The 27,960-nt window shown below is 48.7% G+C and overlaps 1 protein-coding gene across 1 annotated transcript in view; it reads left to right on the forward strand.

The window, feature by feature from the left end:
- The first annotated feature begins 766 nt into the window (after positions 1-766).
- Positions 767-27,960, forward strand: part of LRIG1 (leucine rich repeats and immunoglobulin like domains 1) — a 90,419-nt gene continuing 63,225 nt past the window's right edge. The window contains exons 1-2 of the mRNA XM_030228093.2: positions 767-1,081; positions 1,393-1,844. Coding sequence (XP_030083953.2) covers positions 767-1,081; positions 1,393-1,844 — 767 coding nt within the window. The remainder of the gene's footprint in view (positions 1,082-1,392; positions 1,845-27,960) is intronic.

A 27,960-nucleotide genomic window follows, 5' to 3' on the forward strand; every position in this document is an offset into this window, starting at 1 on the left:
TCACTCTAAAGGCTGGCTTGTCACCTGCCCTCCTCTTCTGTCAGTTGCTGCTAATGCTCCAGTGTGCTGCCTTTTCTTGCTGTGGGTTCTTACTGATGGGTATGGAAAACAGATGTGCCTTCATCCTCCTCATCGTACTCATGGAGCTGCCAGAACTCCACGTCCCTGCATGGGGAAGAGACACTGAGGCTTTGACATGGGATTTTCACAACCTGTGGGCCAAATGGACCTTCTTTGGCTGGGCTTACCAGCAGATTAACCATCATACCTGTTTATTTTGCTCAGCTGAACCTACTCTCTAGGTGACAGAAATCCAGCTTTGATGCTTTTCATGAGTTTGTACAGCTGAGGTCCCACTCTGAACAGCCTGAAATGTCATTGCCCTTGTGGAGCCTGGTTTTTTTTTTTTTGGGAAGAGATGTGCAGCACTATTGGAGCATCCTGCAGTGCAATGCCCCGTTCTGTTTCAGGAAGAAAATACGGCTCTGTCCCTGCACGCAGGAGGAACCTGCAGTAGAAGGCTGCAAATTTAATCAAAGGTAGTAGAAGCAGCATTGCCCTGTGATATCTAAAAAATCCCTTTTTCCCCAGGTAACTCATGCTGTAAGGGGTTAAATCACACTCCCGCCAGCCGTGGGTGCGCTGAGCACTCCAAGAGCTTCCTTCCCTAAATGCTGTACTGGGCCACATCCAAACCTGACCCAGGGCAGTTGGATGCTCCCCGGTGAGCTCGGGAGCGGCTCTCGGAGCGCACGGATGCTCCGCAATGAGCCGTGCCCGCGATGCTCCGGCAGCAGCCCCCGGCGAGTCAGGCTCGGACCCGCTGCGGGCTCGGTGCCCTCTCCATCGGCCCCGTGCTGGGCTCCGCTGCCACGGGCACATCTGGGACGGGCAGCCGTGCTCAGGTGCGCTCTGGAACACCCGTCAAGAACTGACCCGCTCCTGCCACGGCGTCGTGGGGGGACACGCGTGTCCCTGCGGAGTGCAGCCCCACGGCTGCTTCGTGGCGTCCGGAGAAGGACAGCCCGGGGTGCGGGGACGCCCCCAGGCCCTGGTGTTCCCGGAATTGTCGGGATTTACGGCAGGGAGGGTTTGGGAGCGCGGGTCCGAGCGCGGGGCGCGGCCCCTTTAAGAGGGGCAGCTCGGCGGAGAGCGGCCGCCCGCGTTCACACCTGGAGTGGGAAAGGGGGGCGGGCCCCGCCGCCCGTGATTGACGGACATCGAGCACCAATGGGAAGGCGCAGCGCCGCGGCAGGGGGGGCTCCTGGCCAATGGCGGCGCGGCGAGGGCCGCCCGGCAGCCAATGGGCGGGCGCGCGGGGGGCGGCGCGGCTACATGTTGCGGTGTCGCCAACGTGGGTCCGCGGCGAGCGGCGCTCGGGCTGGGCGGTAGCGGCGGCGACCCCGCGGGAGCGCACCGGGACCGGCCGACGCCCGCCGAGCCCGAGCCGTGCGGCGCGGAGCGACAGGAGAAGGAGCAGCAGCAGGAGGCGCTTCCCGCGGCGGGGACGCGGACTCGACCCGCCCGGCAGTGCCCGGTGGATGCCGGTGCCGTAGCGCCCCGCGGGGCCGGCGGCCGAGGCGATGTTGCGGGCGGCGGAGCGGCGCTGAGAGGCCGCGGCGTGAGCGCTCCCGCCGCCTCCTCCCGCCGCGGACGTTCCCCGGTGCCGGATACAAAATGGCGCTGCCGTCACGGGCGGCGGCGGCGCTGCTGCTGCTGGGGCTGCTGCGCTCGGCCGCCGCCGGCTGTCCCGCGGGCTGCGCCTGCAGCGGGGACACGCTGAGCTGCGGCGGGCTGGCACTGCCCGCCCTGCCCCGGGACCTGCCCCGCTGGCCGCGGCACGTGTGAGTACCGGGGGGACCCGCGGGAACGGGCCGGGGGCGAGGCGGGGGGTTCGGGCAGCCAAACCAGCGCTCTTTGGCTTGTTGTCAAGGCAGGAGAACTTTAAACAGAAATCCCCGCGAAACTCCGGGTTGTTTGTTTAAGTGGAGCAGGCGCTGGGCTGCGCGGTGCCGAACTTGTCCCGTGTCCTCTCTGGCACCCACCGGGCGCGGGGATGGGGGAGAAGGGGGCGGCGGGTGCGATGCTGGTCCCGGTTGGAAAGCTGGGGTTCCCCGTACCTCGGTCCCCTCGGGGCTGGCCCTTTCCGAGTATCCCGGAGGAAAGGGAGCCGGGAGCGGGTTTGGTCTCTTAGCGATGGGATCTGCTGGAGATGACTGCCAGCTTGGGCTTCCGAATCCTTATTAGGGCATCGTCCATCCATCCATCTGTCCGTCCGTCTGTCCGCGCCGTCCCGGGGCTGCGGAGCGGGGCGCGCCCCAATCTGGACCCCAGCGCCGCGGCCGCGCCCGCTCTTTTAATGCTGCCAACTTTGTAGGCTGTGAAATTCGGGGAAAGAAAAGGAGTCGAGGACTTCTGGGGAGTTTCGGTAAAACCCAGGTGTTTTCCAGTCGGGGCTGGCTGCGCTCCTTCCGTGCTTGGTGTGTAGCGAAGTCATTCAGCTGCGCTGTATCGTGTGTCCTGGGCGGCAGCTGAGCTCAGAGCCCCGCACCTGGTGGTTGCTGCAGCACCGTTCGATGTTTTTTATCCCTTGAAGGATGGTTTAAGGTGCTCAGGTTCGTGTCCAAGCGCAGGACGGAGTCACTGCCATTTCCCGGGAAGCGCAGTGGGTCCGCTCCCGTTGCGTGGTCGCTGCTCTGGGCTCGTGGAAGTCGAAATAAAACACCGGACACTTGATGCTCAGGAGATTGGGGGGGAAATGTGGGCTTAGCATTGACAGTCCGAGTGGTTTAACAGTCCAGGAGGACTGAGTATGTGTGCTCACAAACTTGTAAAAATAAGTGCCCTGAACTGCTCGTTAACTTCGGGAAATCAGTATCCAGAAAAAGGGAGGAAAGCAGCGCTTCTGTTGCGGGGCCTTTCTGCTGTTTGAACAGATTCATAAATTATCGAATCTCTCAAACTCCTGGTTGTTATAGATACTCCTTAACCCGTCCAGGAGAGAGGACGGTCACTGAAGTATTGCTGGAGGTCATCCAGCTCCTTATTGAAAAAAATTATTAGAGCTTTGTCGGGTTCTCGTGGTGGTATTCACTTTTAGCTGCAGAAATGCTTTGTTTTACATTAAATTATCGTGTCTTGTGTTGAGAGGAACGTGTGGCCTCTGCACTAAAGCCCTGACTCATCCCATTCACCTGTTGCTCAGAAGGATCTTTCCCTCACCTTTCAGAGCAAGCTTTTAATAATTCCAGCATTCCCATGCACCTCTTAAAATAGGACAGTGTATCTTTGTTTGGGCAAGGAAGGGCGTTAATAACCCAGACAGAACAAATTTATTTCCGGAGTGCTAATACCCAGGAGTGTCTTTTTCAAATGGAGCAGGTTTTGGAGTGTCTTGTGTTCAGTTCAAATTTTATTGGAGGAGTAAGAGCACGTATAAATCTTCTTCTGTGGATGTTGATCTTTTAGACACATAGAATACGGTGTGTAACTTTGTATATTGCAAACTAACCAAGAGTTGGTTAAATGATGGCTATTGTATTTGAAAATACAACATCAAGGCTTTTTTCCTTTCCATAGCTAGTGTTAAAAGAAGACGTTGAAGCGATTGCAAGTACTTTTGTTTTAAGAGTAATAATGTTTCTAATTGTTACTTATATTACGTATTTTAGTTTAGAAGCACAAGGATGAAGCATGTTTTTCAGGCTTAATGGGATCATAAATATTCAATTTTTATGCAGTGAGTTGATAACTCACTTCTTTACTGGTTTAACGCTCTCTATAAAAGCACCATGTGCTAGCGAAAAGTTATCTCTGTGCGAGTATCTCTGTTTCTTTTTGGATTTTTTTTTTTACCGTGCCCTTTTAAAGAAAAAGAAGGGAAATGTGAAGGTCTGCAGTGGTCCATGGCTGTTGGGGGAGCGCAGCCCGGGGGGTGCGGGCTCTCCAGCCATGAACTGGGACGAGCCAGGCGATGTTGGAGCTGCGCATCCCCATCTCCGTCCCTGCTGGGCAGGCTGGGTCCCGCCGGAGCTGTTCGCTCCCCGCGGTGATAAGCTTGGGCATGTTCGATCGCTAATAGGAGACAAGATAAAACCCAGCTTCCAGTGACTCTGGTGGCAGTGCTTTAACTTCATTAAGGCTCTATTGAACAATCCCTCCTTAGCAGTTTATCTTTATTCCTAACGAGTGCCACAATGCCGGGGCAGTGCTTGGAGTCGGTTTTCAGTGTGGTGGAGATAAAGCTTTTGTTTGTCGGCTTGGAAATGCGGCTCGGCAGCCGGGGAGGGTTCTGGAACAGACTTAATCACGCCGCGTATTTTGTCAACAGGACTATCAGTACCAAGGAAAAGCACTGGGGCTTTTTGAAACTATTGTTATTTCTCTGCTGGCAGCAGGGCTCGGAGTTGTCATTTTTCTCCCAAGCTTTCAGAAGGAATAGCTGATATGCAGAGGGGCTGCAGTCGCTCACATTTAATGTGGCGTGGCATGGTTGTTTTTCAGGGTTGTTTTTGATTTTTTTCTTCCATAAAAGCAACAGGCAGCTCAGCGCTGTGTATCAGTTATATAAGTGTTCTTGACTTGCTGCACAGGGCACGTTGCAACACTGCCATGACCCATCCCATCCTCGCAGCAGCACCCAGCTGCAGCTGGGAAGGGTTCCTGGTCCTGGGAAGGGTGCACAGAGCTCCTTTGCAGTGCCTTTCTTTGGAGGTGCTTTAGTGTCTTGTGGTGTTTAAGTCTGAAGTTTGTTTTTACAGTAGAGTGTTACATGTGGCATTAAGTTTAGGGCTAAGCTTAAGTACAGAATACTTCATGCCTCAAAAAAGCCCCCAAAAAAGTCAGAGCTTCAGCAGTGTTGATGTGGCACATCCCCTGCATCCTCTTCTTCTGTCTCTCCATGCATCTTGCTTTTTGAGGAGTGACAGATATTTCCTTTAGACATCGTGTATGACTGAGGGTTTTTTACTTTTCTATTTAGTGATAAAGCAGCAGTATTTTAGGTACAGTTTTTGGTGAGATTTAGCCAGTGAGGCTATGGTTGGATAGGTAATTAATTGCTAACATGGTCTTCAGCAGAGAAAGTATTTATTTTAAACAGAAGTATTGTTCATTTTTGAACCAAATGACTAGGAGATATTTGGGGGATATTGACCATCTGTGCATGGACCCTTCTGCCTCTGGGTCAGTGTGTGTGTGCCTGGCATGTCTGGGAAAAGGCAGCATCCCCAGGTCCCCAGGAGAGCAGGGCTAAGAGCTGCTCTCTGTTTCCCAGGAAGGCTCCAGGGTTTGGTATATGGATAAGTTGCCCCGAGGCACCAGCTGCGTGCGTGTTGGCTCTTTGCACGGTGCTGCTGCTCTCCGGAGAGATCAGGGCAAAGTGTCTGAATGCTTTTTAAAGTCCTGTGGGTGCCTGGCAGTGGTGTCAGGGTCTGGAAGTGCATTTGAACTAGGAGTCAGGAGCAGACTCTTTCTGGGCTCAAGTGCATGCGCACAAAGACTTTGTTCAGTGAAACTTAATGTTTGTGCTCAAAATTACCTGTAAATTTCTTGCTAAGCTGGGATTTTCACGTGTCAGGTCCTGTAGCTTTGCTTTCACATGTTAGGGTGGCTTCTTTGCTTGCTTGGTAAGGGGCTCTGCTGCTGCTGGTTGCATGGGGTTTTTTGGGAGAAGGGCATTAGTGGCTCTCGGGCTCTGGGGTAAGTCTGCTCCTGCAGATGCTGGGAGAGGAGGAGGTGTGGGGGACTCTCCTGCTGGGAGGGGGGAGTGCTGCTGGCAGCACCTCTCCTGCACGTCCTGCTTCCAGGCCTGCTGAAATAATGGAACAAAGATTAAGTAATGGTCACCCTGGGCTCCTGGCCCCGCGCAGCTGTGCAGCTCTCAGCGTGTGCCGGCTGCCCGGGGGGTTTGAAGGATGGCTTGGGAGAGGGATGTGCCTTGGTGCAGCTGGCTGGTCCCTCTGGCCACCCAAACACCCTGCCGGGTGGTGCTCCGAGGAGGTTTTCCTGCTCAGGTGGGACAGTGCTGGGAGCTTGCAGTGCCACACAGCTCTGGTGCTTCCCGGAGCACCGTCCTCGCCAGTGGCCCTGCTGGGGACAGTCCCCAGGGCTGCAGGGTCGCTCTGCACCCTGCGGCATTGCAGTGCCTGCCCTGGTGGGGAACAGCAGAGCCTCTCCGGGCCGCCTGCTCAAGCACAAATAAATACATGTGCTTGCGAGTAAATCCACCCTTCCTGTGCGAACATGTGTCGGTGGATTCGCTGACCACCCTCAGCATGCCGCAGTATTTATTTATCAGTTCCTACAGGAGGGCAGCAGTTAACAGCAAGCCCTCTGCATCTGCTGTCTGAGCTTCTCATCTCCATCCCACACTGAGCTGCAGACGGGGCAGAAATTGGCTCGTCGGACTAGGATTAAGAGTAAATACTAGACTGGTAACAAAGGGAAAAATACCCCCACTTTAGAAGCCCTTCTGGCTCTCGCAGAAGCCCCTGGCTTCTAGTGAAAAGCTCTAGGACCTCCTCTGCATATTCCTCTCTCCTTTTGAGAAACTTCACGGCATTTAATCACTTTGAGACTTTTCCTCTCTGCAGTGACTGCAATTTGAAACGCGGGGGTCCCATACAAAAGAAGCAAGTGCTCAATGGGCTGTGTTAATATTCAGTGCCTTTTACAATGGGTGCAGTTTGAAAAGGGGAGAATGGATGGTCTGGGAGCTGGGGGAGGAGGAGCTGCAGAGGGAAAATTCCCAGGACAGGGGAAGCAGCGTCTCAGTAGGCAGTAGAAAAAAAGAAAAAAGGAACACAACATCAAGTGTTCTCTAGAAAAATCAACTATTATGTGTTAGGTACAGCTTAATATTTTTTTTTCTTTGTTTGTGCAAAGTGCTCTGCAGTCTTCTGGATGTAAGGTTTGGGGGTGGCTGAGCTTTGCAGGATTTTCTGCTTGGAATTTGAGGAGCAAATGCGAGGTTCATTGTCTTATCCCAAACTGCAGCCATCAAGAACCTAAAAGCGGTAAACTAATACGTTTGGGACCCCAGACACTTCAACAAAGCACTTCAGGTACTTAAACGCTTCCTTGAGCATGGGTGAGATTTCACTTCCCTGCTTAAACTGCTGCTGGAGTCCTGGCTCTGATGGGGATTTAGGCAGATGTAGAAGCTCTTGGAAGTGGGGCTTTATTTGGTGTGCGAGCCTCCCCTGGTGCAGGCGAGTCCGAGAGCACTGGAAGCATGGTCCCAGACTGCAGCTTCACAAGAGCCCGCTGGAAGGGCTCAAGGTGGTTTCATGTTGAGGCAAATCCCCCAAGAACTGTCCCTGAAATGCCCTTCTGTGCTTGCACCTGGGCTCATGAATACAGGAGCATCTCCCACCGCTCTGCAGGGCAGCAGGGAAGTGCTGAGTGCCACCCTGGGCATGCCCAAGCAGCGCCTGCCTTTGGCTCCTGAGCCCTTTGATCCATCCTAGAGGGGCTCAGGTTTGGTCTTGAAGTTTGAGTGGCTGCAAATTGGGATGATGGCTCTCATTCCTCCGTGGCCAGCTCTGCTCAGGGTTTGTGTATTGGCCCTGATTTGTGTATTGGCCCTGACTGGTATGTTAGCCGCACCCAGAAACTCTCAATTAGGGCTGCAGGGCTTTTAATTGATCTCGTTGGCTGCCCTGCCAGACACCTTGGATTGAGTTAGCTCAGCTCATCAGCTTTTAACACAATCATTTTGTGCTGCTAACCTAATCACCCAGTGTGACTCCCTTGTCTTGCAGCGTGGAGCTGGATGGGGTCATGTGGATGAATGCAGCACAGATAATTTAGAGTAATGTTGCTTGGGAGAGCCATCTGTGGAAAATCCAGGGTTCAGGTTGATCAGCTCTGCAGGACCTGGGCTGGGCAGGAATTAGCACCTCATGCAGGGTGAGGGGAGTAATTTAACATAAAATTTAGCTTTGGTGAATAGCAGTAAATCAATAAAGCACCTTGGTCTGGATTGTGGTTTCATAAAAAACCTGGGCACCCCCTGACAGCTCTCCTTTTCTGGTTTTTAGTGGCCTGTGAAGAAAGAAGCAGAGTGTGAGGGTCCAGGGTGTGCAGGAAGAAACAAAGGATTTCTTCCTGCACACCCTGGAAAAATACCTCTTTCCTGCTATGTCCAGCTATTAAATAATGTACTATGATTTTTTTTTTTTGTTTCCTAGCATGGATAGAGGCCTAAGTCAAGGACCAGGGTGCCGTTGTGCTAATGCACCACATGAAATACCTATTATTGTTGTAGCTGAGTCATCCATTAATAGTTAACCAAATCCTGTGCTGCAGCCCAAGTCCGACAGCCCCAGCCTCCTCTGGCTTCAGAGCAGGACCACAACACATGTAATATGTTACACTCCCTAATTATGTTTTCAGCACGTTGTCTCTCAGGCCACAACCATATAATTTTGGAGATGTCTAGAAGCAGGCCCTGCTATTTTGGGGACACCTCTCAAGACCTGATGATGCGTCACATCCAATTCCAGGAGCAGAGTTCACTTGGTTCACGTGGTTCCATTTTCACTTTGAGTAGGAATTGAAGGACAGGTCTCAAACTGCAGCCATCTGTGTAGCTTTTATTAACCATGCTGGATGTGCAGACAGAATGGTTGGTTATTTGCACCTGCCATGGCAGTTTTGTAGCTTCCCACTGTGGCTTTGTGTGGATTTCAGGAGGAAAAGTGTAGGAGACTTAACAATTGAACAATTTGATATAGAGCTACAGATTCTTAAAATGTGATACACAAGTTGCATTTGAAAATGTATTATTTGCCTAAAGCTTTGTTCTGGAAGTAAAAGTTTTCTGTGCAAGAGAATTTGTCTTTTTTATTCTTCTTTTCAGGGTGGGAGGCAGAGCTTGGGTAGTGTTGATGTTGCTACTTGTAATGGGACAGTAACCTGTGTGAATTTTCCTTTGTGGTCTTTTCTTGGACCTGTTGGGGCAGTCTCATTATTTTTTGAAATAGTTTTTAGCAGAGGTTCAGTCCTAAATGTAATTCTTGTAAATCCTACTCAACTTACTTGGTTGCATGTTGGAAAAGTTTCCCCTTCTGAAAGTGCCTGTTTTTAGAGGAATCCTTTCAGATTAGAGAACACACCCTCCTGAGTTCTGTGGCAATTTGGCCGTGAAATCTTGAAGTGAAAAGCTTTTTCCTAGACCACCCCCTTCGATTTTTAGGTTTTTTTCTTCCCTATAGGAAGGCAAACAAACCCTCAGGTGCAAGGAGGAAATGAGAAATTCAGAATGCCAAGTCTGGACAGTGCTGTTTCCCACTTGCCCCACACACAGGGACAGAGATTCATCCTCACCACTTAGATGTTTCTCTGGTTGCACAAAGCCTGTGATTTTGGGATGGGCACTTTCCAGGCTAGAGCCCTGTTATCTTTCAGTGCTGTGAATGCTCCCCTGCTCTGGAGAGCTTACCATCAACACCAGCTACTCACAAGGCTCTCCAAAATACTGACCTGCAAATTCCAAATACACTTTGCCTAACTGGTGTTCAGGCTGCTTTATAACTTCACTTATAGTGTGTTTTAGCCTGCTTCAAGCCAATATAAACACAAGTTCTCTATGTTATCTGTCATCTAAAAATACTCCTAAGAAGTGCTGGCTGTCCAGCAGGGCAGGATGTGCAGCCTGTGTGGCAGTGCTGGGCTGCTCCCCAGTGCAGATGGGGACTGGCTGAACTGGTGGAAGATATTCAGTTGGAGGTGACAGGATTGGTGGATGTTGATTGTAGCTGTGTTTATGGATGCAGTGCTGGAGGTGTCCTCTGTGTGTAGGTGCTTCACTGGGGTGTGCTGAGTGGGTGTATGTCTGTGTAGGAGTGGGGTGGTGGGAGATTTGGGCAGGGGAAGCTGCTGGTCTGTGGATTGTGTCCTGGGTAATAAAACAGCAATTGTAGGAAACGGCCTGGCTGGAGGCCCTGTGAAAAATTGCCCCCTAAATGTGTTCCAGTTGTCCAAACACTGGTGCCTCTCCTGCTGGGCTGTGTGCAGGGGGAGCCTGGAGCTCTGCTGCTGCCTGGGGAGCAGCCCCAGGCACCCTTTGCTGCCTTTCTGCTGTGGCTCTGCCATCCACACAGCTTTCAGAGCTGTGGAAAAGTCCCAGAAACAGTCCTTTAGCACAGGTTTAAAAAATGCCCTCTAGTCTGGACAGGATGAGCTCTTCTGCAGCAGTCCTGAGCAGGCAGCCTGAATTTGGCTGTTTCCCAGCACAAGGTGGCTGCTTTGAGATGGAGCTGGAAGGTGCATGGAGCCATGGGATTTATTTCTTCCTCTTTCAGGAGCCTTTGCAGCCTCAGGGAATGAGAGGATGGAGGGGTATGGCAGGGATGTGTCTGTCCATGGCCTGTGTTGGCAATGACCCCTCTGTCACTTGCAGAGGGTGAGAAGGTGTGTGTTGGTCCTGGGTGTTCTACTTCACTCATGCCCACTTCCTTCACTGCTCACCCACCTGCCTGGTGGCAGAGGCATGGGCAGAAGTGCCAGGTGCTGTGACACAGGGCAGCTGTGACCTGCTGGCAGCCAGGAGAGCATCCCATGCTCTGTTTGTCCATGGAACTCACTGCAAACCTTTGTCCCCTCCTGAACTGCAGCAGGGTCACATCCACACTTGTATTTCATTTGTTTTGGCAGTATGGGGAGACTTCTCCTGTTTTAGGAGATTTAAACTAACCATGTGATGTTTTATTTTGAAAGGTGTCATAATAGTTTGTGCTTTTCCTTTGCTAAGTGTATTTTTGTGCTGTTCCTGTCTGTTGGTCTATAAACAACTCTGTTCATTCTTTTTCCTCCTTAAACAGGTTATCTAAGTCAGAATTTCAGGCTTTTGAACACCTTTGGATTCTTTTGGAGTAGTGCATGCATTTTGCATGTAAATCAGTAAATAAAGGATTGTGTGGGGTTTTTTTTTTTAGACTTCTCTGAATTGAAAGGATTTATAAGAGTTGTTCCATCTTTGTTTCACATGGTTATAAACCTCTGGTGGTTTCCTCTGTGTCTCAAGTGATGCCACCAGTGCAGTGGAGGAGCATCTCAGCCAAAGCAGCAAGCTCTTGTGACTGCCACAGCTAGAGATTGGTTTTTGGTGATGTGCTGCTCCTCTTGAAGCAGAATTTCCAGGAAGAAAGTGCCTTCACAGCCTGCTGGGCATGGGGCTGTCAGCTGTGGATGAGAAGGAATGGCCCTGGGTGTCTGCATCCCTCGGACTGCTGCCTGGGCTCCTTCCCTTGCTGGCCACTCAGGGGTCTGGGATTTACAGCCCCTGTGGGGAGAAGGCAGAGCCAGGCAGCTGGGCAGCCTCCTTGGGAGATGCCAAATCACAGCCCTGGCTGTTCACTGCAGTTTTTCTCTCGTGGTTCCTAGCACTTGTCTCAAGTGTTTCCACTTTGTGGTCGGCTTCACAAGAGCCTGAGCTGTCCTTTGAGCTGGCAGGGACACTGGGGCTGTGCTGCATCCCTCTGTGTGTGATAAGCACAGTGTGCTCAGGCTGCCCAGGCTCTGTGTCCTGCTGTTTACTTTGTTTGCTTCTCTCTCCAGCTGGGAATAGCTGAAAGGCAGGGCTTGAAGCACTGCAAGTTGTAATGCTGGCATGGGGCTTGCTGGGGAAAGGGCTGTGCACCATTAAACCATTTAGGTTTGTCACAGATCGTTTTTTTTCAAGTCAAAAAACACAAATCCTCTCTTTTGGGGGAGGATGAGGTGACAGCTGGACACTTGGGGCTGTGTTAATGAATGTTTCTTTGTTTGTGAAATGCATGGTTAAAAGAAGAGGAATTCAGCACAGATTTACAGGTCTGTGCATTTGGAAACAATGGGGAAGTTTTCCTGTCCAACAAGTTCCAATTGCTTCCTCTATGGTTTCCTGAGTAATTCTGACTGCTGGTAATGAACAGTCTCTCTTGCCATGGCAGGGAGCATCATTCCCCAGATCTCCCTTTGGACCAGCACCTACCTGCCATCCCATCCCTGCAGGCTCCTGGGCTGATGGCAGCTGGTGGCAGGGAAATTTCCAATCCTTTGGGAAGTCAGTTTCCTGAACACAGCTGTGAGAGAGACAGAAACAGCAACAGCCCTCATAAGACTGGGATTGGGAGTGAATTGAAAATGTGCATTGAAATATTTTGGGGAGATTATGGTCTCTCATAACTGAAAAGCCTTTTGATGGTTTTCCTGCCTTTTAGGTTTGCAATGCAGAATTCCTCTTGACTTGTTTGAGTGGCTTTGGAGCCACCTGACAGTGCCAAATGTGGAAGAGCAGAGCTGCTCCTTCTCTTGGCATTGCTGTGGTGCTGGGAAGGGGCTGCAGGATGCCTGTTTAGGTCTGGTCTAAGGGGACAAGGCAGGAGGGACAAGCCAGGGCCCTCCAGCACCTCTCACTCTGCCAGGGCTTCACCATTCACTCTGGCCACTTCCACTCAGGGCTTTCAAGCCAAGGTGAGCCAGCTCTGTGTGGGATATCTGATGGTGTTTTGGGGCAGTTTGTGGCTCTTTGACCCATGCCCAGCCTGTCACTGTGGTTGTTTTCCACCCTTGCTCTACATTTAGCTCTCTGCCACAACACTGGTCTCCCTCAGCTGAAATCACCCCTCCAGCCCTCACCTTATGGGGTCTGTGGGGACTTGTTGGGAAGCAGGGCAGGAATAAATGCCAAGCTGACGCAGGCAGGACCTGGCCTTGCTTTGGTGACACTCCTCAGCCTTAAAATAGCCCTGTAATTAAAGCAGTGAAGCATCTCACCTGATGTAACCCTATAAACATTAGGCTTTATGGATAAGCTAGAGATTTAGTTTTCTCAGTTTTGTGGAATGCAGTGGGTATTTCCAGAGGACAAGTCAAGTACTGTCCAGGGGCCATGCAAGCAGAAGTCCAAGTGTGGCTTGTCCTTTGCAGATGGAGGGCATTGGGATGTGGTTGGATCCTGCCTGGGAGAAGAGAGAGACTCTGCCCAGAGCTTTTTCACAGCATGATCATCTCTGTAAAGGCCAAGAAAACTTGATCTGGAAGCCTGTTTTATTTGTTCATTCCTAATTCCAGCCCTGCTTTGAGGGGAGCACATGGAGGCCACCAGCCTTGCTGTCCTGGCACAGCCATGTTCCCCTCCTGGAAGAATGGATTCAGGGTGAAATTTGAAATGCAACAGAAAACCCACACTTCCTCCAGAGTTTTCACTCTTGCATTTCTCATCTTGGGCAGGGTTTAAAATTTTCTGCAGCATTCAAGGAAAGTTTTGGTTTCCCTTTGCCCACACGTCAGCATGCCTGAGCAAAGCAACCTCAAGATTTGTGGAGCAAATTCTTGAAATTCTGCAAATGTTTTGAGCCAGAAAATGCCTGACCTAAGAAAGAGTTGGTAGGACTTGAGCATGGCTTAGGAAAAATGAATAAGGCATTTTATGCCTCTTTAAATTAGCATCATTTTGACCAAAACCACCATTCCCAGTCTTGAGAGCTGCTGCACTCTGCCACTTTGTTGTTCTTAAACCACAGCTGTGCTTTTTTGAATAAACCAGATAAAAAAGATACAGATTTTAAAACTGAGCCTTTCCCCGTTCTTGCACCGACTTCCCCTGTGATCTTAGTGTCATTTAAATCTGAAAAGAAGTTTGGATGCTTCAAAGTGGACTTGAAAGAAAGGGAAGTAAGGGGGTGTGTGGCAACTCCTGTACCTGCAGGCACTGCAAACCTGCTTAAGGCTCCTGGGAATGTTCTTCTCTGAATGTTCTCCTAGAGGTGATCTGGGTGTGCTGCCACCAGCACCCCATGGTTTGTGCTCTGCAGCACCCATGCTGCTGTCATGATCTGTTATGGATGCTCCACACATTGGGTTTATGCCCTGGATGTCTCCTGCCATGAGCTCTTTATAGAGGCAGGAAGACTCCTGAGTCTGGGACCCCTGATTTGTGTATCACATAACCTTGCTTCTAAAGGTGAAACCCCAAAGCAGACCCATGGCTGTTTTGGCCCAAGTATAGATTTTGTTTTAGGGATTTTTTTGTTGTTTTTGTGAACACATTCATGGTGCTGGGGGATTTTGGTATTAACATCTTCTCTTCAGAGAATGGGTTTGACTCTGAAATTGCTGATTGATTCCCATTTTTTGCCCTCCCACTTTTTCCGGCTGAAGTCAAGAACCACTTCAAAGGCTCAGATGTGTTGGTGCCAGACGCCACACAGTATTGTTAGAAGAATTTGAAATATAATTGAAAACAAACCTTTGCTCAGCCAGGCATATCTGGCTGTTGACTTTCACTCACGACAGAGGTGGGTGCTCAGCCTCTTCTGCTAGATTTGATGTCTACACACTTGTCATGGCAGATGAATTGCCCCCATGAATTTACATCTGGTAAATGTTTGCAAAATCTGGAAAATGTGTATTTTTAAGGAGGTTTTTCTCTACCTAGGAACCCGCACTGACGCTCAAAAGTTGCCAGCATATTTGTGGAATTCCTTGCAGTAATAAAACACATCAAATTGGTCTTGGCAGGCTGATTTCAATAGAGATGCTCCAAGTCCAGGTTTCTCAGCTTGGCAAGCAGAGTTGTCCCACTTCCTTTTAAGACTCGTCTCTTCTGTGGGATATAAGGATATTGTTCAACGTAATATCGAAAACATTTGTAAAAGCATGGCTAATACAGATGTCTGCACTGATTTCAGCTTTGTTTGCTGAGACAGCAGAGGCTGGTGTGGGAGCTTTGCAGCCCAGCTCAGTCAGTTCTCATGGTGAAGTCCAGCAGGCTGGAATTCCAAAAGAGCCCAGCAAACCTTTGCCCACAGCAGCCCTGGTGCTGAGTACAAGCTGTTGATTTCATACCCCATAAGATGACATTTGCAGACATGGTTTGCAAGGTGCGCAGTGTGTTTTAGGTCCCTGTTTCTTGTATCAATTTCCTGTATAAATTTAGAGGAGCACAGCAGGTCTGTCTTGGATCAGAATTTGGATTGTGCTGGTGCACATGAACCCAGAGTTTTGCCCCAGGACTCGTGTGCCACTCCATGCCATGTTATGGTGTGACCACCTGGGCATCCTTTTGTCCCTCCTTGCTGCAGCTCCCTGGGTTTGGCCTTTCCTTCTGCCAGGGTGACGGTCTGAGACCTAAAAGCATTAGTAAATGGGGTGCAGGGAGCTGAGTCTCTGCTGGAGGTTACTCCTGCAGCCAGATTTGGATCCCTTTGGAATTTAATAGCTCTTCTCACTGTGGTTATGTTGCTGGATTTGATGTTTCTTCTCCTTTTAATTTGCCTCCCCTACCAAAAACACCAGTCTCCTTGCATATGGCTGCCTGTCTGTTGTTTATTATCTTTGCTACACTGTGGTTAGTGCTCACACATGATATTTCTTTGGTTTCAGTACAGACTGAGCGGGTTGTCCGCCCCTGGATCCAAAAAATGTAAACTATTTATAAATGAAAAATACTCTTCCAGTTTGAAAGTGCTGTGTTGTCCCCTTTCCATCCAGCATGTGCACATTTGTCTGTTCTCCTGTAATCCCACTGATGCAAGTCCAGATTTCTAATAATTTATGGGACTGGGGGCCGTCTGGAGAAATTTTGAAGGGACCTTGTGCTCATGGGGGAGAACACGAAGCAATAGTGATAAAAAGTAATGGAAAAATGTTATTTGGCTGTGCTGCATTCAGTGCAGATATGGCCCCAAACTCAGATAATCCTTCCTGCAGAGTTCAGGGATTCTTGATTTTGACTTTCCAGTTGGGCTCATCTCCATAATAAGCAACTCTTGAAAAACTGGGACAGAAAACTTATTAGTGTGGCTTAAAATGGCCAGAGTGCTTTTTCTGGTACTCCTTGCAATTAAACTGTGTTTGATCTGTTTTGAGCATGTACTTAGTTTTATATTGAGCTAAGAGCCTATGTTTAGTCTCCTAGGGAAGAAAAATAAGACAGGATTTAATAAGATATTATGGGAGGCTGGGGTAAGTTTTCTATGCCTGTTTGGACAACAGGGCAGGAGGTGATGCTGGGTGGGCAGGAGGGGATGGGCTGGACCAGAGGCTGAAACAGTCAAGCCCAGGGGCAGGAGAAGAGGAGGCTGGGAAGGAAATACAAGGTGTTTAATTGAGGAGCTTGTTAGCCAGCAGCTGATGGGTTGTTTTTGTAGAGAATTCCAGGGGAACTTGAGCTGAGTTGGTTTCCTGGTTGAAATGAGCCTTGCTCGGTGATGGGGCTGGTAGGAATGAGGCATGTGGGGAGCAGAGCCCTTCAGAAAGTGCTCCCAAGAGAGCAGGAGTTATTTTGATCTATGGTGACATGGTTTTCCATGCAGCCACGGTGATGGTAAATGAGGTAGGGCTGTCCTGCTTCCTGCTCAAATCTGAAAGATTAGAGGATAGCTGAAAAAACAGGTGGTGTTTTTTGGAAGACTGTTCACAGCATCCCAGCGATTCATCATTCAAATGCAAATAGTGGAAACTTTCTCACTGCCAGTGAGTTCAGGCAGCCTTTGCCATGAAGCTACGATCAGTCAGTCTGTAAATGGTGCAGAGCATCAGTGGTGTAACAGTGCACAGAGGATTAAAGCATCATGACTCTAAATTCAGCATCGTTCCCAGCTTTTCTCTGGACACTCTTGGCACTGATGGTGGTAATTCCTTGCTCTGTAAAACAACAGTTGGTGGGAATATAGGGCTTGGGGTTTTGATTTTGACTGTTTGGGAGCACCTAAATGCATTTGCACGTCTGTCCTGCACAAGACAGCACTTGCTGGAAAAGGCTGCTGCAGCCTGGCTGGGCCTGTGGAACGAAGCCTTTAATGCACTGATTGCATATTAATGAACAGCCAAGGAGGAGGGACTGTGCCAAAAAGCAGGGAGCAAAAAAAGCCAACAATATCAGCACGAACTTTGCACTCGAGAAAGTGTGAAGTGATGTCGGTGAAAGGAGTTTACTGCACAAGTGGAACACTGTGGTCCCCTTTGATGCCCAAATTTCTGTGCTAGTAAACCGAGGAAGGATAATTGGCCAGAGGAAGGATAATTGGCCAGTGGAGCTCGGTGGGTTCCTGTTAACCCCTTCTGTACCCCTTGGAATGCTCCCCACTCCTGAGTGTGTTTTGGCACTGTGGGTGCTTGCTCTGGAGTGTTTGACGTGCTGTGTCTGACGTATGGAGCTGCAACACCTCTCCAACACATGGGGTTACCATCCACATCTGGTTTGTATCACCCTCAGTGGTTTTATTGCAAGCTGTAGTGCTCCATCTGCACCCTTTCCCTTGCCCAGTTCTGTCCCACAGCATCAGGAAAGTGAAATCCTCAGCCTGGAAAAAGCTACAAAATAGGCTGGTGTATGAATTAATTACTGTAATGGCTACTGATAGCAGTGTGCTTTCCCTGGTATTTGGCAGAAATGGGATATCTTGGCTCTTGCCTTTTCATGAGCCTGGTTTCCAAATCCCAAGCTCATTATCAAGTCCCAGGGATGTGGGTTTTGGGGTTTTTTTGGGGCTCCCCACCTGCTTGGAAACCTCCCATAGAGGCTTCCCCACAGAGCCTGGGTGATGTTGGTGGTGGCATTGTCCCTATGGGGTGCTTGGGGACAGACTGGCAGCTCTGTGGTGGCTGGTCAGTTCTGTCTCCCTGCTCCAGGAATGTGCAGTATTCAGTGTGGGGGCTTGGGTCCCCTGTGCAGCTGGGGACTTTCCTGTCAGGAGCATTGGGAGTGTTTAAGATGATCTCACAAATATTTTTTGAATTTTTTGGGGTTTCTTTTGGCCCTGGGCCAATTTTTGCTTGTCTCTGATGCATAAAGTGAGTTTGAAAAAAATGTTGTTTCTCTCTCTTCCCCCATTTAAACATTTCAAGAATGTCAAGTCTTGTCAGCCTTAGCTTTGCTGGGAAAAAAAAAAAAAAAAAGAAATCCCTTGAGGAGCTTGGGGATGTGTTTTGTATGTGATCTCAAAACCCTGAGGGAAAGGTACGTGAGGCAGGGAAAGAGGAGGTCATTAACAAAAGCTTCCTTTATCCCACATTTTAATGAGGCATTGCCATTAAATAGCAGCAACCACAGAAAAATTCAACCAACCTGACTTTGTTCCCCAGTGTTTAGCCCCTTGGTTTAAATCATGCTCTCACTTTGCTGGTTCCCTACTATGACCAGAGTTTTCCAAGGAAGATAAACTCCAAATTTGTAACATAAACCTGTTTGGTAACATGGACAAATTAAGAGAAGACTTCTCATGGAATTTTTCTGCTGCAGTTATGTCTAATCCCAGTAATATACATGAAAATGGGCACAAGAAGTCTGATTTCCTGAAGTCTGAAGAAGTCTGATTTTCTTGTGTCTCCAGGGCTGACTAAGGTTTTAATTGACTTCTGCAGAGTGTTCATGTTATCTCTGGATTGTATTTTATCAGTGCCCTCCTTTCCCACCTTGGCTGTGGTGTATTTTGGGAGTGTGGGGGGCTCCTTTTCTGCAGCGATGGGCCCAGGCCATCCCAAGGCTTTGTGCTGGCCCTTGGCTGCTCTCCCCTGGTTCTGCAGCCTGGCAGGAGCTCCCTTACCCTTCCCAGCCCTCTGGTCTTAATCCAGTTTTAAACTTATTGGGGAAGAGGACAGACATCCACAGACCTTCTCCTTTCTGAGCATGGCTACAAACAACTTCCCCCCTCTGATCATGCAGAAATGAGGATTGGGGAGATTTGGTGGCTTTGGTGCATTCATTCTCCCTTAGCAGGATGGATGCTCAGGGTTTCACAGAGACCCTCTCCTGTTTTCTGGGCTGGTTTTTGTGGGAGGCTCCAATGGACACCTGCCCACCCCAGCTTTCCTCCTGCTTTTCCCAATCCAGGGGCATCTCTGTGCTCCATCCCCACCAGCAGCCAGCTTGGATGCTTTTGGGGGTGGTGGGGAGTGAGCTGACCTCCCAGAGCTGACCATCCCACCTCAGTCCTGTGCCTGCTGCTCAGCTGGACTTTGGAGCCCAGCTCTGGATGGGGCAGGGGGAAATCCCGAAGAAGGAGGAAATGTTTGTTTAATTCCTGACGTGGTGTAAGGTTCAGATTGTGAAACAGCAGGGACAGAGCAGGGCATGGTTTTTCCTGTGGTTTGCAGATAACATGTGCAGAGCAGGCAGCCAGCGTGGGGCTGGGGGAGAAAGACACTGAGGTTTATTTGTTTGTGTGGCTTGGTTTTAATTTAAATAACCTTTATAATTTCCCCTCCCTCTGAATAGTAAGTGATTCCTTATTTATAAGGGCCTTGCCTTATTATTCAGCCTGAAATACAGGCTGCACTCCAGCTTTTACAATTGGGATTAATTTTTAAGATGGGGGCAGGTAGTGTGAGCCCCCTGTGTTTGCATTTCCTCTGCTGTTGGAGGCCTTTGGCTTCTCTCTGAGCATAGCTGGGGCCAGCTGCCTGCTGCCCTTGCAGCCCTGGTGCTATAAAAGAGGCAGCAATGTGTTCCCAGCTGGAAGGGGCTGGGTAATTGCTCTGGGCAGGTTTATGGTGGGGAGGTGTGAAGTGCCCGCTGTCTGTCTGTCTGCCCCCCTGCAAGGGGCTCTGCAGATGGGCTGGGGGGCTGAGTGGGGGCAGGGGGACCTCTCAGGGAAAAAGTGCTGTGTTAGCCATCTCCAGAGTCATGAAATCTCAGAAAGGCTTGGGTTGGAATGGCTTTAAACCCATTTAGTTCCCATCCCTGTGGCCTGGGCACCCACCAGACCAGGCTGCTCAGGGATCCATCCATAGAATGGTCCCTTCTCCAAAGGGATCCAAGGCACAGAGTGGGGCTCTGGTGCCCATGCTGAGAAAAGCCACACTGGGATTTCAGAGTGCATCTCTGGATTTCAGACTGAGTTTTACTTATTAAGGTGGTGGGGGAAATGTGTCTAAGGAGCCATTTGCCAGCTTTTCATCCTGGAGATTTCACAGCAGAGTGCAGAGACTGTTGAAGCTGGCTGGGCATACCAGAAACTTTATGAAATAGTTGGATTTGATCAACACTTAATCACAGTCAGGCTGCTTGGCCCAGTCTCGCTCCTCTCCCCAGCCCAGAGGAGGCAGGAGGTGCTGGGGCTGGCCCTGTGCCCCTGCTGTCAGCTACACGTGTCTGTGAGCTGGGTGATGGCACACCAGGACATCTGCCAGTGCCCAAGGGAACGTTTATTGCCATAAGGAGAGCAGTGGGGCTGCATCAGGTACAGGGCAGTGAAGTGAAATGCTGTCTGCCCTCCTCCACCTGGTGTGTGGGGCATTGCAAGAGAGCTTTTCCAGGCAGCCTTGCAGGGATTTTCAGAAGTTCAGGGGCTGTTGTGGTAAGGCTGTGCTCATTTGGTGCTGTTGGCACCCAGAGGCAGGTGAGGGTAGAGGGGTGAATCCACTGAGTGCAATGCCCTTGATTTAATTGCCAGTAAGTTTTTTGGGTGTTTGCTGTCCAAGATCCCCTTGCTGATGATCCCAGTTTGTCCTGCTCATGTGAACAGCCCCCCTGCTCCTGGCTGTCCATGCCTATTGCAGTTCCTAGAGACTTGTCTCTCTCAGGTTCAGAGGAGCTCTGTCTCTGCAGGCACACACACTCACGTAATTCTCTTGAGCCAAGTCCTTCCCAGCCTGGATTTGTACTGCCTTGTGGGCCAGCATCCAAATTCAAGCACTAGAGAGATATTTGAGGTTGATTCTTTGCTGAAAACCAGCTTGTTTTTTTGGGTTTTTTTTCCCTACAAGAACTAAGCAGAAAACTTCAGATACAGCTAGGAGTTTTCACTTAATTTTATGAAGTTAGTAAACAGAAACGAAGCATTTTCAGCAGCAGCAATGTTTTTCAAAAGTTTGCCTATGAGCAGTTTATTGATTTAACAAATAGGTGGATAACACAAGCCTGGAGGTGTATGATGGTTAATGTGTAACCATTAAATAGACTTATTTGGGCACTTTTTATGGGTTCTCATAGCAATTAAAGCTTATAAACCTGTGGAGAGTGTTTTTATGTGGAGCAAAATGAGAACCTTTATCGCAGTGAAGGTGTTCATGGAAAAGGTACAGTTTATGTAATTGTGTTCACGTGACTTGACGTAAGTGTGGGGCTGCAGGAAAAGAAACAACCTACTGGAGCTAATTCCCAAGGCTGATTGCAATATTCCTGTGTACTGGCTTCCCTCCCAGTGGCTCTTTCAGTATATTGAATTCAGTGTCATTCCATGGGGGGCATTTTATTGTGAGCCTCCCTTGCTCTAGACTGATTTTTTGGCTCTCTCCCCCATGGGTGTGGTTTTTTGGTGTGCTTTTTTATGTGTCTTGGACCAGCTTTGGTGGTGGTGTCAAATTTGCTGGGGAAAAAAAAAAAAAAGCATGAAATGGTTTCCTGCTGGCTAAAGTGATCAAGAAGTATTCTGCAATTCTTGAAGCTCTGTCCTGGTTAAAGCAAGTACACAGGACCCAAACTTTGTGGGTTTTTTTCTTAGTTTTTTTTTTTTTCATCCCTAATACAGTGTATTTAATGGAAAGTGAAGACTGAATGAAATCTTGGGGACTCAGTAGATGTGTGTGTATGTATATATGCATGTATAAAGCTGTAGTTCCTCCTTTTTAACTGAAAGAAATGGAGGTTGAAAACCAGACTTGTTTCCTCTCCACCTTCTCCACTCTGGAGCCATGTGGATGGTGGGGGAGAAAGGATGGGGAGGGCAGCTTGGCTCAGTTTGTGGAATTGTGTGATTGCACAGCTCCAGGCAAATATTGACACCAGGTTTCTTGGCAGATGTGCTGTTCCTGAGGTGCCTTGGGAGCAAAAGATCCTTCCCTGGCACTTTCTGCAGCCCTTCCTGGGCTGGTGGAGGTGGTGAGTAAAGGGAGAGAAGCTCAGTGAGTGTTAGTGATGGGTGCTAAGAAAAGGTTTCACCCACAAATACTCTGATATCACATTATGAGATCTCTACCAAAGGGATGGATGTCTGTTAGATGTGCAGAGGGATGGGACCCCTTGTGGTGTGCCAGCACTGCCAGCCTGGCACAGGTCTGAATGCAGGGCATGCAGGCATCTGCTCTGCTTTCTGCATCTTTAAAAAAACAAAATAAGAACCAATTGCTGGTTGAGAAAGGGAAAATTGTAGAATGCTGTTTTCCATCAGCAGTTGGCTGCCTGGGCTTTGTGCCGTGGCTAGGGTGAGCATGTGTGAGATAACCTGCTCTCTCTGCTGCCCTTCTGGAGAATACACCAGAGCATTGTTAACAGCAGCCAGATTCCTCTGTGCTGTGGCTCTGTAGTGCAGTCTGGACAAAAGGTTAAACTGGGCAGTCAGTTTTGCAGTTACTTCCTATACAACACTCTGGAGAAAGTCCAGTATCACTTAGTTAACTTTTGCAGAGCTGTTTCCTGAAGGTTTTGTTAGAGAAAAGCAAGGTTATGTGTTTCCAGTTGCAGTAGAGTTATTTTCCCCTATAAAATGCACTGCAATTTATTTTTACACAGTTTTGATTGGTTTGCTAAGACTTGGAGGGTTTGGAAGATCTGGAAAGTTGTTTTTTTTTTTTATTTCATACCTCACTTGCTGTGACAAATTGAGGAAAATGTGTTTTTTTAATGTGGCATTGCTGAGGTCTGGCCAGGCTGGGAACAGGGAGTGTGCAGAGCATGTGCTCCCACACTGATGTCTGACCCTGCAATGCCCAGTTTTGGGAAGCACTGAGGAAGTTTTTCTCCTTCAGGCAGGTCACAGGCTGGCAGTTTGCTGCAGCTGCCTGTTCTTCCTGGCTGCACAGATGTGCTGATGAATTGCACAGGGGTTCTATTCTCTGGTTTTTCAGCTTTGGAGGTGCTGTCATCCTCTGGTCTCCTTGGCCTTGCCCCCTTCCATCTCTCTGTGTCCCCTCTTGGGGGGTGCTTTGGCTTCTCCATCAAGGTTCAACTCAGGATTTCTTCATCTTTTCATGTGAATTGCTGCATTTCTTTTTCCCAGTGCTGTCTGTGCTTAAAGCAGCAGTGCTTCTCACAAGCCCTAACTATTCTTTCACTGATTTCCTTGAAATGGTGACATTTATTATTTTCACAGAGATCAGTCTGTCTCCTCTCAAAAGGACATGGTTTGAATTCTCCAAGCAGTGAGTGCACCTGTGTCCCTCACTGTGCAGTCACAAACCTTGGGGCACCCTCTGCATTCCCATTTCCCAAATAATCCCATTTTGGAGCAGGGCTTGGTGTGAAGCCAAGGAGCCCTTGGCCCTGTGAGAGCTGCAGGTTGTGCAGTGAATGGTGAGCCCCTGGCACAGTGCCTGGGCTCACAAGGACCACTCCTAAGAGGGAAGGGGTATTTCTGCTCCTGGCCAAATTGCAGTGTTAGCTTTTCTATTTTCAGGGCAGCCAGGTGGCCACCCACATGGAGTTTCATTATGAGACTTTTAAAAAATATTTTGAGAGGCCATTAGGTGAGTTTAAGATGGCATCTACTTTGGGTTATGTCTGAGTGAGGTGGGCTCAAAGCAAGAGGGAAGGACCTGGCTGCCTTTTAACATCTTCCTGCAGAATTTGTTGCTTGACTGCAGCATCCCTTCAGAAGAAGGGATTCCCTGTCCTTGGACTGGAACAGGAGCTCCTGTGACAAATGCACATCCTCTGGTGAGCAGAAACTAAGATGGTTATACCAAAAAAAATATTATCTGAAATGCCAAGATGAGCAGTATGATTCCAGTAATAATAGTTAAAAGATGAAAAAATTAGTTTATCCAAGTATCTTCTGAATCCAGCAATTTTGCAGGGAGAGTGGGTTCTTTATTGTTTCCCAAGCAAAAGAATTGGGAAATGTTCCCCTCCCCTGTGCAATGTGGAAAGGACAAAAGTCTGCAGAAGGGAAAGTTTGTTCTTTGACTGAACCTTAAAGATCTACATTCCCTTTGAATTAGCTGTGATGCCTTTAGCTGAGAAACTCTGCAAATCCGAGGGAGTTCATTGAATAATAAATCAAGGCATCCATCCAGCCAAGTACATCAGAGCCCTTTGAAGTAGATGAAAAAATACCTTTCTGATCTGAAAGAGAGCTTTGGTGCCTGCCTGATGCTAATGCAGGGTTCAAACTCAGCTGCAGTGGCCCCCAACAGAGGTGGGGAGCAGGAGCAAATGTGGGCTTGTGAGCAGCTGCTTCCCCTTGGCTCTGCCTGCAGCCCCATTTGCCCAGGACTCCTGAAAATTTGAGATTCAAAGAGCAAAAAACTGCAGCCAGTGGAAGTAAGGACTGATTTTTAATGCTGGAAAGTTCTGAGATACCAGACTTGGGGAAGAGCAAGATCATTTGAAGGACTTTCTCTTTCTAAGATTTAATTGCCTATAACCTTTTCTCCTTCTGAGACTTTCTGCAGTCTGGGTTGCACTAATACAGAAATCTGGCTTTGTAAGTGGCAGGAGCTGAAAAACAGCACCAATAAAAGCTGTAAAGCGCTCAAAGATTTTTAAAATAGTGCTTCTGTAAAAGATGTGACATTATATGCTGGGGCAGAGTGCAATAAAGATATTTTACTAGCACTCTTCACAACTCAGTTGTAAGTTGTACAGCTGTCCCAAACTCCCCTGATCAAGCGTTTCTAGCTGTGTACATCGCTGTAATTGTGTTGCCTCATGCATACATGCATGTGTTTGTGTTTAGTGTAAGTTGTTTAAGCATGAGTGCACACGTGTGAGATTCTGCTGTGTGTAAGGAATGTTAAGGCTGGCATGTGAAGCAGTGATAGGTTCAATTGTTCCCTCAATGGCTTTATGGCATTCTTGGGGCAGAGACTTGAGCTTCAGCTCCATCTGCTTTGACATTGCTGCTGTCCCAGGGGCAAAAACCAATACAGGAGTTATGCCAAAAAAGTCTGAATGATTGTCCTGACAGCTGACCCTGATGTTAACATCGAGGTAGGAAAGTGATTTTTACAGAGCACACTCTCACACACAGTCAGTCACACACTCACTCACACTTGTGTTACTCTTGATCTAAGTGGGAATGGCTCGTTTTAAATGCAGTTTTTCCATCTTGAAGGTCAATTAAACCAAGTTGGAGGTCAGATAGAAGGGACAGAACATTTGCTTCTTGGTGTATCTATTTCTGTAATGTTATCAGTGAGTGTGGTTTTATTTCCAGCATTTTGTTCCCGGGGCTTCCTCTAAGGCTGAACAAATTGGATCAGTTGGATGTAGTACAGCTTCCAATTTGGGGTTAGAAATCCATTAAATTGCTTGGTGCTTTGTTGGCAGTATGAAAGTGCTTGGAGTGGAAGTGCATTATGATTGGACATTGATTACTCGAAAGGAAAGGGGATGGATGCTTGTGTAAACCCTACACCTCCAGCCAGGATGGCCAGCTTAGGGATTTTTTTTGCTTAAAATCTTCAGGTTTTGCCCTTAAAATGCTGTTCTTTATTACAGAGAAGAACTATTTTTAAACTGGAAAGGGAGAGCTGTCTGCCATGTGTTCCTCACACCTCTGGGGGATTAGAGCTGGCCCTGCACCATGCAGTGCTGCCAGCCATAGACAGCCCATGGGTAACTGGTCCTTGAGATGCTTTGGGGCTATATACATCATTCCTTTCCACACACAAAATGTTTGGATTTGGCCAACCCCTCAGTTTCAGCCCGTGGCATTGGAAGGTGCCAGGAACGTCCTTGCTCTGGTAGGTTTCAAACTGAGTGAGTTTATGGTGGGCATAGGGTTGTAATTGCACTTGGACTGATCAGAGAGGGCTTTATTTCCAGTGTGCAGAGTTGCCTGGGTGTTCTGTGAGATCAGAGTCACTGCTGCAGGGGGAGGAGGGGGCAGAGCTGGCAGGGCTGACCACTGCCTCTGTCCTGGCTGCTCCAGCTGGGTGGGCTCTGCTGGCTCTGCTCCCTGGCTCCATTAAACTTTGCAGCCCATTGAGGAGGCAGAGCTTCACATCAGTCCATCTGCTGGGAGGTTTCCTGGTGACAGCACAGCACATGCCCTGGGTGGCTGGGGAGGAGCAGCCACCAGTGAAAAACAGCTGGGTGTTGTGGCCAGCCAGGGGGAGAACAGGACAGCAGTGGGAAAAGCCTCTAAAAACACTTGGGTACCATCACTGTGTGAGAGCAGGAGGTGATGCAGCCCCTCAGTGTGGGTGGAAAGCAGCATCAAGTGCAGGAGAAGCTGGAGCAAGCCTGGAGTGAGCCCCCATGCCTGGGCTGCAGGAAAAATCTGCACATTTTTTTTTAAAAAGCACTTCCCCCAACTCTTTGCCTGAGTAATTTTAACCAATGCACAAATATTCCTTGGTGCCACTTCTCAGCAAGCATGTTTTGGGGGGAGATCAGTCCTTGCTGATTAACTATTAATGAGAGCCAGGAGAGAGAGGCTGAGCAAACACATTGGGAGAGGGTTGTGTGCCCTGTCCCCACCATTAATGATTGACTGGGCAGGGCCATGCCAGGGCTGGCACCATGGCCAAGTCTCACTCAGGGTGGGCTCTGCAAAGGGGTGATGCCAGCTGAGTGCTGAAATTTCATCCTCAGGGCTTGGGGATCCCCCATCCTGTGTGCAGCAGTGCAGACATGGTGCTGCTGGGTAGTGGTAGATAGTGGCAACCTGTTGTGCCACATTGTGCATTAACTAAATTAATATTTCTGATTAAAAAGTGAAGTGGGAGCAGTGGAAAAATATTTTGGCTGGTTAAGGTCTCTGAGCTTACCAGGAACACTTGCAGATAGGATTGAAACCATTTGAATGCCAAAGAGAGCAGAGCATGTTACAATTCTGTCTTCTTTGAGAAAACTTGAAATACAGATTGTTCAGTATTACTGAATGGTTGACCTTGGAAGTTTTCTAAAATCATGGAAATTTTTGAACAGTGTTTGAGGAATTTCTGAATTCTCTCACTCTTCTCCCTGCACTCAACTTCTAACCCTCAGCTGGATTTTGCAAAGTCATGTGGTGGGAGGGTTTGGTTGCTAGCAGTCCAGCATGCTGCTGTGGGTCTGCCCACACATCTGAAAAAGCCAAAGGTTTAACATGGTTTATCTGCTGTGAGTACTTGTGAAGAGTTGCACAACTTTCAGAAGAAAATATTTGCTTTGCAAAAGGAGCCATTTTTGAAACTGTAAATAGCACTTAATGCTGATTTATCAATGTAGCTTGTTATTGTTAATGGAGGCTGAGCAGTTCTAAGGTAGATGTGTGTAGTAAATTACATAGTTATTAATCCTCAATAAATTGGTTTAATATGTTGAATACACAGTGGGGAACCTTAATTGAAAATGTTAGTAAAGAAGTCATGGCCTGTATTGATTTACCAAAGAAAAACAGCAGTGATGGAAGCAGGAGCAATTTGTTTGGTGAGTATTTTGTTTGAGCTGGGCTATCCAGCCCTTTTTCCAATGGTTCAAGGGACAGCCTGCTTTGCTTTGTGGATGCAAAATCACCAAGAAAGAAATTTACTGTCAGATTTAGAAAAAGGTGAGTTTGGTCATATACAGTCAAGCAACCGACTTGCAGGCTTTTTGTTTTAGGGCTATGTCTTTCTCATGGCAGTAGTCTGCACTTTAATCAAAGCAATAAACCCAGAACAAACCCTCTAGGTGTCAGGGCAGATGGTGGGTGGAGTTTTGTTTGTGGGTTAAAAAACCCTCTACATCCTGCTTTTCCTTCCAACTGCTTACCTGTCACAGGTGGCAAAGCAGGATTGCTTTACTTGAAATTAAACACAGTTATTCTTATTTAGATGCTCATGCCCCCTTTGAAATGTGTTTTTTCTTTGATGCAGTCATTGGAGCTGATGCCTCAGTGTGTTTTGGAGAGGATTGTTCTCCTTCAGGCAGTGCAGCTTAATAGAAGAGGCCAATACAGAGAGAGATTGCTGCAATTAAATCCTGCCCTGAGCCCTGCAGCATCCCCTGTTCCCTGCACACAATGCTGCCTTTGCCTGGGGGCAGAGGAACCTGTGGCCCCAGCAGGAGGGTGAGCAGCCTCAGGGGCTGCAGGCTGTGTGCCTGTGGCTAGTGCTCCTCTC

The sequence above is a fragment of the Serinus canaria genome, chromosome 12 (genome assembly GCF_022539315.1).
Source record: "Serinus canaria isolate serCan28SL12 chromosome 12, serCan2020, whole genome shotgun sequence".
Taxonomy (NCBI): Eukaryota; Metazoa; Chordata; class Aves; order Passeriformes; family Fringillidae; genus Serinus; species Serinus canaria.